At 59.1% G+C, this 10,162-nt stretch overlaps 1 protein-coding gene across 1 annotated transcript; it reads left to right on the top strand.

Moving 5' to 3' along the window:
- Positions 1-1,131: 1,131 nt before the first annotated feature.
- On the top strand, positions 1,132-9,463 carry SYVN1 (synoviolin 1). Its single transcript, XM_075076658.1, is given in 20 exon segments — positions 1,132-1,362; positions 1,840-1,932; positions 3,086-3,238; positions 3,328-3,376; positions 3,999-4,102; positions 4,215-4,341; positions 5,615-5,714; positions 5,790-5,852; positions 6,234-6,309; positions 6,311-6,351; positions 6,547-6,610; positions 6,612-6,702; positions 7,031-7,068; positions 7,070-7,135; positions 7,137-7,170; positions 7,266-7,315; positions 7,317-7,380; positions 7,450-7,636; positions 7,785-7,897; positions 8,176-9,463. Coding segments are annotated over 20 exon segments (1,887 nt in total). The 5' UTR covers positions 1,132-1,197; the 3' UTR covers positions 8,385-9,463.
- The last annotated feature ends 699 nt before the right edge of the window (positions 9,464-10,162 follow it).

Genomic DNA, 10,162 nt, shown 5'->3' with positions numbered 1-10,162 from the left:
GGCACCTGGGGCAGTAGGGGAGTACAGGGTCATGGAGGGGCACCTGGAGGGCTTGGGGGGGGTGTGGGGCCCCTGGAGGGCTTGGGGGGGGTGGACATGGGGCAGTGGTGGGCAACAGGGACATGGGGGGTACCTGGAGGGCTGGAGGGACGCTTGGGGTTATTGGGGACCCCTGGAGAGCTCTGGGGGGCACCTGGGGCAGTGTGGGGGAACTGAGAGATAGGGAGGCACTTGAAAGATTGGGGGCGATGTGGGAGGCACCTGGAGGGATTGAGGGGGCGGGACAAGGACATGGGGGGGTACCCAGAGGGCAGGGAGAGCAGATGTGGAGATATTGGGGACCCATGGAGAGCTATGGGGGGCACCTGGGGCAGTGGGTAGGAACAGGGAGATGGGGGGGCACCTGGAGTGATTGGGGGGGATGTGGGGACATTGGGGGCCCCTGGAGGGGGGATACAGAGGCTTGGGCATCTCTGTGGTGTGGGGGGGGGGATTTGGGGGTACCAAGTGGGGCAGGGGGGTGTTGGGGGGGGCTGACTGTCGCCTGAGGGGGTGGGGAGGAGAGGGGATGGGTAGAGGGTGCTGTGATTGGGGGGGTGAGGAGGTGGCATTTGGGGACGGGGAAGGAGGAACGTGGGGACGCAGCAGCCAGCGATGCTGAATATGTAGGACACGGGCTGGTGGCACTGCTGGGAGTGTTTTGCAGGGGGAGGCTCTGTTTTTTTGCGGGGCACAGGGGCTCCGTGTGTGGTTTTTGGGGGGCGCAGGGGCTCCGCGTGTGGGTTTTTGGGGGCTGGAAGGGCTCCGTGTGTGGTTTTGGGGGGGCGCAGGGGCTCCGCGTGTGGTTTCTGGGGGGGCCGCAGGGGCTCCGCGTGTGGTTTCTGGGGGGGCCGCAGGGGCTCCGCGTGTGGTTTCTGGGGGGGCCGCAGGGGCTCCGCGTGTGGTTTTTTGGGGAAGAATGGCTCCGTTTCAAACTGAGCATTTTTCATGACCTATTGGAATCGTTAGTGGGTTAAAAAATATCAACTCCCCGCAATGTTATTACATTTTAGGGTCTCATTTCCTTGTCAGGCTCAGAAATGACCCCAAAAAGGGGCTTAACCGTGCCCTGAAGACGCAAGAGCGGCTCTTTAAGCCCCAATTTTACACTAAATGATGGGGATTTTTTAGGAAAAATCCTTTTTTTACTACAATTTAATGGGTTTTGATCGGGCAGGCCGAGCCGGGGAGATGCTCTACACGGCGGTGGTGATGGCGGGGAGCCTGGCGCTGACAACAGCCGTGGTGGCTCACGCCTATTACCTGAAGCACCAGTTCTATCCCACCGTGGTTTATCTCACCAAATCCAGCCCCAGCATGGCCGTAAGTACCCGGTTAATTAGTGGTGGGTAATTAATCCGCGGGGGCGGGATGGGGAAACGAGCCTCTTGGCTTCACGGCGGGGCGTTGGGGGTGGGGTGGGAGATCTCCTCGTGGTTCCACTTCTGCTTTTGGTAACCGAAACGGGTCGTTTTTGGTTTAATGGCGCTCACCGAAAACACCGGGGAACCCCTGGGGGAGAGCGACCGCCTGCGCCGAGCGCTGCCGCGGCGCCGACGGGCACGTGGGGAGGGTGGGAAGATGCCGACGCCGCCTCCTGCCTGCACGGGAGCCCTCAGGCAGCCCCAAAACGGGGTTGGGGCCGAGCGGGCACCCGATCGCCATCTCTCCCGTCCCCTGGGACACGAATTCGCGGCTCCAAACCCTCCCCTGTATCCGGTTGTCACCGAAACGAGTTTTGGCTACGCCGTGGCTTCTTCCCCATCGCCTCCTTCCCCTCCACGTTTTCCCCCTCCGCAGGTTCTCTACATCCAGGCTTTCGTGTTGGTTTTTCTTCTGGGGAAATTTATGGGAAAGGTGTTTTTCGGGCAGCTGCGGGCGGCGGAGATGGAGGTGAGCGACGCCACGGGACGGTTTAAATTCGGTGCTGGGGATGGGCAGATCTGGCGCTGGTGGTGGTGCTGTTGGGGGGGGTTAAAGCCCACAGGGATGTGCAGGTACTGAGGGGTTGGGGGGGGGATTTGGGACCCCAAGAAGCTTTTGGTGCCATTTTGGGGGAGGATTTTGGACCCCGAGAAGCCTTTGGTGCCATTTTGGGGGAGGATTTTGGACCCCGAGAAGCCTTTGGTGCCATTTTGGGGGAGGATTTTGGACCCCGAGAAGCCTTTGGTGCCATTTTGGGGGAGGATTTTGGACCCCGAGAAGCCTTTGGTGCCATTTTGGGGGAGGATTTTGGACCCCGAGAAGCCTTTGGTGCCATTTTGGGGGAGGATTTTGGACCCCGAGAAGCCTTTGGTGCCATTTTGGGGGAGGATTTTGGACCCCGAGAAGCCTTTGGTGCCATTTTGGGGGAGGATTTTGGACCCCGAGAAGCCTTTGGTGCTATTTTGGGGGAGGATTTCGGACCCCGAGAAGCCTTTGGTGCCATTTTGGGAGGGGATTTTAGACCCCGAGAGGCCTTTGGTGCCATTTTGGGGGGGGATTTTAGACCCCGAGAGGCCTTTGGTGCCATTTTGGGGGGGATTTTGGACCCCGAGAAGCCTTTGGTGCCATCTTATGGGGGGGACTGTGAAACTTGAGAGGGCTTGGGCACCATTTGGGGGGCCTTTTGAACCCCCAGAGTCCATTGGTTCAATTTTGGGGCGTATTTTGAATCCCAAGAGGTTTTGGTGCTGTTGGAGGAGGGGAATTTTGACCCTCAAGAAGCCTTTGGTACCGTTTTGGGGGGTGATTTTTGAATACTGGGAGGCTTTTGGTGCCATTCAGGGGGCAGGATTTTAAAAACCATGAGGGTTTGGGCAGCATTTTTGGGGTGATTTTGAACCCCCAGAGTTGTGGCTTCATTTGAGAGGGAGGATTCTCAACCCTGAGAGACATTTGGCACAATTTAGGGGGTGGATTTTGAAACCTGAGAGACCTTTGCTGCCATCTGGGGGGGATTTTGAACCCTGTGAAGCCTTGGGCACCATTTTAGGTTCAGAAATGTGGGGGGGAAGGTTGGGGGAAGCCCCCCCACCCCTCACCTCTCTCTCCCTCTCTCCCGCAGCACCTACTCGAGCGATCGTGGTACGCCGTGACGGAGACCTGCCTGGCCTTCACCGTCTTCAGGGATGACTTCAGCCCTCGCTTCGTCGCCCTTTTCACCCTCCTCCTCTTCCTCAAGTGCTTCCACTGGTTGGCTGAAGACCGGGTGGACTTTGTGAGTGCCGGGTGGTGAGAAAACGGGTGTAAAAAAGCCTTTTTTAGCGGGGGGGGAAAACCTCAACCCTTTCTCCACCCTTGTTGCAGATGGAAAGGAGTCCCAACATTTCTTGGCTCTTCCATTTCCGTATCGTCTGTGAGTATCTTGCTTTTCTCATCTCTGGGCCGGATCCTGCCCGGCCGCGGGCGCTTTGCCGTTTGGCGCGTTGCCGACAGCTGGTCAGGAAAGATAATTTTGGCTCCGCGTTTGCATACGGCCGGGGAAGAACCCGGTGCAGCCAAGCGTGCGACCATCGACGCTCGATAAACCTTATCGGGGCGGCCTCGTTACCGAGGATGGGGGTTGGTGGGAGTTTAACGAGCTCCCGTTTTGCCGGGTGGGAAAATTACAAGGCCGGATCCGTGGCAAAATACATTCCTGCATCCGGAAGAGGAAATTTAGTGATGTAAAAATCACGTTTTGAAGGAATTCGGGGGGTTTTTAGTGAGGCACGAGGACGTGAGACGCGGCTCGAAGCCGAGGGGGCTTCAAACGTGACGGCCTCGTTACTGGGACGCGTGAATTCACCCTTCGTTAGCGCAGAGCCGTTTAGCCCCGCCCTGGGACCGATGGGCCTCGAGGGTCCCGCTCTTCTGGTGGGACAAATTTTGGGGTGTGACCCTCGGAGCTTTACTTTTCGGGGGTCTCCCCCTCTGTCGAGGCTCGTTATCTCCTTTCCTCGTTATCCCCTCATCCCGATTCCTCTCCCCCGCCGCAGCCCTGATGTTCCTCCTGGGAATCCTGGATTTCCTCTTCGTTAACCACGCGTACCACAGCATCCTCACGCGAGGAGCCTCTGTCCAGCTCGTCTTCGGCTTCGAGGTAGGAGATACCTTCCTCTTGGGGACGGACAAACCTCCGCGTCCGTCCCCGGGACGGACAAACGGTTCCTCGGGTGGGTCCTCGCGCCCTACCGCGCTCTTCCTCCCCGCAGTACGCCATCCTCATGACCATGGTGCTCACCATCTTCATCAAGTACGTCCTGCACTCCATCGACCTGCAGAACGAGAACCCTTGGGACAGCAAAGCCGTCTACATGCTGTACACGGAGCTCTTCACGGGTACCTTGTCCTCTTTTTTTCCCCTGTTTTATTCTCATCCCACCCAATTTTGGGGTTTGGGGGGGTGTTTCCCATCTGGGCATGGCCTGATAAACCTTGATACGTCGTTACGGAGCTTAATTAGCCATCAATCGATGAAGACATGAGGTCTAGGTGGTGCCCAGCAGCACCCGAAGGCCTGATCCTTCGTCATTAACCACCTGGATGACAGGGCAGAACGTTCCCTCGGCCGCTTTGCTGGCGACACCAAACGAGGAGCGGTTGGCTGATGCGCCCCAGGGTCACGCCACCGGCCAGAGGGACCTTTTCCAGCTGGAGAAACGGTCCAAGAAGAACCTCACGAGGTTCAACCAAGGGATGGGCCAAGTCCAACAACCCCCGGCACGAGCGTACGCCGGGCAATGGTTCGACTGGGGGTTTGGGCGGACGCCAGGTTGAGCACGAGTCAACCACGAAGGCCGAGGGTGCCCTGGGAGGGTTGTCAGCAGGTTGAGGGAGGTGATCAAGGGTGGAGAGGTCACGCTTGGAGACCTGAGTCTGCTTCTGGGCTCCTCGGTTCGAGAGAGAATGGGACGCACAGGAGAAACGTCCACCGAAGGACCACCAGGACGGTGAAGGGACCGGAGAGGCTGAGACAGCTGGGACTGGCTGCTCAGGGAGGTGGTGGCGTCTCCGTCCATAGAGGTGCACAAAAGCTTTTGGGTCGTTGTCGTCAAGAAGCAGCTCTTGCTGACCTACGTCACCAGATGGTCGGAACAGTTGACCTTGGAGGTCCCATCCCACCTCAGCGGACCTGCGGTTGTCCAAGAAGATGGGACTGGTTGACCTTGGAGATCCCATCCCACCTCAGCGGACCTGCGGTTGTCCAAGAAGATGGGACTGGTTGACCTTGGAGATCTTATCCCACCTCAACTGACCTCTGGTTGTCCAAGAAGATGGGACCGGTTGACCTTGGAGGTCCCATCCCACCTCAGCCGACCTCTGGTTGTCCCACAAGATGGGACCGGTTGACCTTGGAGATTCCATCTCACCTCAGTTGACCTCTGGTTGTCCAAGAAGATGGGACCAGTTGACCTTGGAGGTCCCATCCCACCTCAGCCGACCTCTGTTGTCCCACAAGATGGGGACCGGTTGACCTTGGAGATTCCATCTCACCTCAGTTGACCTGCAGTTGTCCCAGAACAGGACCAGTTGACCTTGGAGGTCCCATCCCACCTCAATCGACCTGCGGTTGGCCAACAGCAAGACCCTGATGTATGTTTTTTCCCCCCAGGCTTCATCAAAGTCCTCCTCTACATGGCCTTCATGACCATCATGATCAAAGTCCACACCTTCCCGCTCTTCGCCATCCGCCCCATGTACCTGGCGATGAGGTGAGTTGACTTGGCGCGGCCTCCGGTGCCGACGTTCGGCTTGATCCCACCGGTTCCTTGTCTTCTCCCAGGCAGTTTAAAGAAAGCGGTGACGGACGCCATCATGTCCCGCCGGGCCATCCGCAACATGAACACGCTGTGAGTAACGCGGGGAACGCGGCTTTCGCCCCCTTCCCCGGTGCCCCCGAGCTCCGTTGGCGTCTCCTCGGTGGTTGCTTTTGTGGTGGGATCCACCTAAAAACACCCCAAATTTGAGGAAAAACGCCTCATTTGCCGTACGGGGGAAGAGGCCGGAAGGTCCCCGTAGGGCGATGGGTTGGGGATATCTCAAGTTCCTCCTGCCAAATACCTTAATTTAACCAAAAATCTGGTGGATAACGGTGAGGAGTGAGGGTTGGCTGGCGCTGGGGAGGACCTAAGAGCCCCGTTGGCTTCCCGTGTCCCCCTCGAACCCCTCTAAAATGGTGGGAAGGGTCGTTTTCCCCCCCCGGCGTTCACCGAGCTCTCCTCGCCGCGCAGCTACCCCGACGCCACGCCGGAAGAGCTGCAGGCCATGGACAACGTCTGCATCATCTGCCGCGAGGAGATGGTGACGGGGCGCCAAGCGTTTGCCTTGCAACCACATCTTCCACACCAGGTGGGGTGAGGAAACCCTCCCCGTCCCCTTCATTTCGGTGGGTTTTTTGGTATTTTCGGTGAGGAAGGCGGTGAAATAACAGCCCCGCTCGGCGGTTGGGATCTCGGGGGCGTGTGAGGTGTTTTGGAGGGGGGGGGTCTTTGTCCCCCGACGCGACGTTACCGTGCGATTAACACCGTCCTTTCTCCCCTCCAGCTGCCTGCGGTCGTGGTTCCAGCGCCAGCAGACGTGTCCCACGTGCCGCATGGACGTTCTCCGGGGCTTCCCTCCCGGCACAAGCCCGCCCTCCCGAGCCGCCGGAGCAAGCCCCGCCGCCGCCCCAGACCCCCCAAGTTCCCCAACCCCCCAACTGTGAGTCTCCTTCACGCCCCGACATCACCCCTCCGCGGTGGGACGGGCGTCACCGCGCCGGTTAAGCTTTGCCGGGGTGGTTTTTCCGCGGCGCTGGAGGAATAAACAGCCGGAGAAGAGGGTTGGGAGGTCAAGCCCGCCCAGGCGGCGGCGCGAGCCGGCGGCGTATCCGCCTGTGCCGGCGCGTGTTCGGGGGAAAACTCCTGCCGGGGCGGGTTAAACCCGGTTATGTGGCACCAAACCGGTGCCTCGGGCGTGTTCCGTCTGGCTGCGGTGGAGGAAATTTGGGTGTTGGGGGTCTCTCACCGCCCCTCTTCTCCCTCCGCAGTTCCCCAGGGAATCCTCCCCCCCTTCCCCCCGGGAATGTTTCCCCTTCTGGCCGCCGGTTGGTCCCTTCCCGCCCGTTCCCGGCGTTCAACCACCCAACGGCGCCCGAAAACCCCACGCCGAGCTCCGGCGCCGCTCCGGGTGAGTGTTCTCCCCGCAATCCGAAGGGGTCGGCGCTGCCGAATCGGGGCTCCCTCCTCCCCCGCCGCCCCCTCACGCCCCTCTTATCGCCGCAGCCGCCAGGCCCGGTGACGCCGCCAACGCCGGCTCGGAAGCCGCCGCGGCGGGGGACGGTGCCGGGTCTTCCTTTCCCGCCGCCGTGGATGGGAATGCCGTGGCCGCCCCTCTTCGGTAAGCGAGGGGCGGGGGAAGGATTTGGGGGGTTCACCCCTTGGGGCTCACCCCCTTTTCTCACCGCAGGCTTCCCGCCGATGCCGGTGCCGCCGGCCGGCTTTGCCGGCTTGACGGAAGAAGAACTTCGAGCCATGGAGGGCCACGATCGGCAAAACCTGGAAGCGCGGTTACAGTGTCTACAGAACATCCACACCCTCCTCGACGCCGCCATGGTGCAGATCAACCAATACCTGACGGTCCTGGCCACCATCGGGTAGCGTTGCCGGGGAAAAAAAGGGGCGATTTTGGGGGCGTCAAGAGCGAAACGGGCGCGATTCGGTTACGGCAAAGCCGCGCCCTGCCCAAAAACTCCCCAAAATTGCCCCAAATTTGATTTTATTATCTTAATTTTGTCTCCCCAGGTTGCCCCGGCCCGCGGCTCCCCAGCCCCCCTCAGCCCCCGCGAGACCCCCGCCGAGGAACCCCGCCCTCCCCCGCTCCCCCGGCAGCTTTTCGGCACCCGCCGGCGCCGCCGGTACGTGAGGAAGCTACGGGGGGCGGGGGGAGACCGTTGTGGTGGGGAGAAACGGGGGTCCTGGGGGGTTTAACTGCTCCCCGAAACCACCCCCGTACCCTTTTGTAACCATCTGATTAGAATTTCTCCGTCACCGGCTAATTACCGCGGTCGTTAAGTCTGGTGTTAATTGGCCGCCTGTAGCGCCGGCGTCTGTAACCCCCCCCCCATTAAAGCACCCTCTCCCGGCAAAACACCAATCCTGAGCCTGGCGCGTGGTAAAAACCGAGTTTACCGAGCGCTAAAACCGGTGCTTCCCCCCACCACCCCCCCACCCCTTTCCCAGATCCCACCGCGCCGGCGGGGCGCCGAAGGCTTCACCACCGAGGAGGAAGATGAGGAAGAGGACGGCGGCGAAGGCTCGTCCTCGCTGGACGAACCCGACACGGCGGAACTGCGTCGCCGCCGGCTACAGAAACTGGCGTCGCCGCCGGCGGACTCGCACTGACGCCCACCCTCCCCAGGTTGTGCCGCGGGCGCCGTTTTGGGGGCGCCGATGCCTCGTTTTCGGCGTTTCCGGAACCGTGAGCGCGACGGCGACTCTTTTTCTGCCTCTTTTTTTTGGCTCCTCCCCCCAGTTTTCCACCAAAATCCCCCACCCGGAAGCAAAACCGGTTCCCGGCTACACCCGTTGGCACCTTGTAACCGTTGCTGGCCCTTCGCCGCGGCAAACGGGCCGCGTTCCTTCACCCCGTTTCCTCCATTTTGCCCCGTTTTTCCCTCTTTTCACCCCAATTCTACCTCTCCAGCGAGCCAGGAATCCGGTGCGTGGTTTCAGAGCCGGCGGTTGCATGTTTTGGGGGGTAACCACGCCTGTTTTGGGGGAAACCAGCGCCCGTTTCGGGGGCGGTAGTTACAGACGGGGGAGGGTTGAGCGCGGCGACGGTGATCGAGAGCCGGCGCCGCTTGAAATTGCTCAAAATCGCCCGTTCTTAACCCAAAGCCTCCCGGCTACGAAGCGGGTCGTCACCGCCGGCATGGGGTTGTGTCCGCTTTGAGTCGCCGACGCTTTACGGGGGGGGGGGGTAACCGGGGATTTTTGGGGGTGGCCCCTCCCCCCTCATTAGCAAACGAGCTCGTTAACAGTATTAACCCCTCGTCCCCCGCCCCGAAATACCCCGCCCCGTCCCCCGAAGCCCATCGGCGCCTCCCCCGCACCGCGCGGCGACTCAATAAACCCCCGAATCCTCCGCCTGACCCCGACCAGTCCCTAACCAGCACCGCCGTGCGCCCAAACTGGTTCTTACTGGTTTCGCTGCGCCAACGGTGCCGGGAGGTGTTTTTTTTTCTTCCGTGTTTCTATTTTTTTTTTTTTTTTTTGCTGTTTTCGTCACCTTCCACCTCCCAAACGCCAAAATTTTCACCGCGTTCCCTTCGCCGGCGGTCGGCGACGGCTCCGGCAAAGCACCGCCGGTTAAAATCCGGCGCCGCCTCCTCTTCCCCCGCGTTTCTTCTCCGCTCCAGGGACGCTGCGACTCTTCAGTGCCTCTTTGAACCGAAAAGGGCTTCGAGGAGCCCAAAATAATCTCAGGGAAAAAAAAAAAAAAAATCAAGAAAAAAGAAAACCGCGTTCGGAGACGGCAGCAACCGGAGCGTTTTGGGGTGGAAAATGGTATTTTTGGAGGGCTTTATTTTTTTTTTTTTCTTGCACCCAAACCAGTGGTGGCGAGGACGGCGTGGGGCGAGGAGCTGGCGGCGGGCGGTTTTGGTTTTTTAACTTTCTTTGGGCGGGAATGGTTATTTTCGGTAACGAGGCTGGTTTTCTTCAACTTACCCTTAAATTTTTGGTTTTTGTTGCCCAAAACTTGACTGAATTAGCAACGAATTTCACAATCCCAAAGCGGTGATGGGAGAAGGCCGAGGAGCCCCTTCGGGGAGTTGATTTTTCATCTTTTTTGCTTTTTTTTTTTTTTTTTTCCAAACATTTTGAGCCAAAATAATGACTCTTTAGGGCTGGTTCTCTTTGGACTTTGGCTTTTTTTTTTCCCCTTCCCCCCCCCCCCCTTTTTTTTTTTTTTTAATGGATTCCTCAAAATTTCCTTTGTTTTGGGGTGAAAACCACAGGGCGGGAACTAAGACATGCACGTGACCGGACTGGGGACATTTGACCCAAAAACCGCTTCCTTTCACCCCAAAACCACTTCCTTTCCCTTTTTGGGTGGCGTTGGAGGAATTATTTAATTTGTAAATAATGTATAATTTTTTAATAGCTTAATTGTAAATACA

This window comes from Phalacrocorax aristotelis, chromosome 33, assembly GCF_949628215.1.
Source record: "Phalacrocorax aristotelis chromosome 33, bGulAri2.1, whole genome shotgun sequence".
Lineage (NCBI taxonomy): Eukaryota > Metazoa > Chordata > Aves > Suliformes > Phalacrocoracidae > Phalacrocorax > Phalacrocorax aristotelis.
This window is presented reverse-complemented; position numbering and strand designations above follow the sequence as displayed.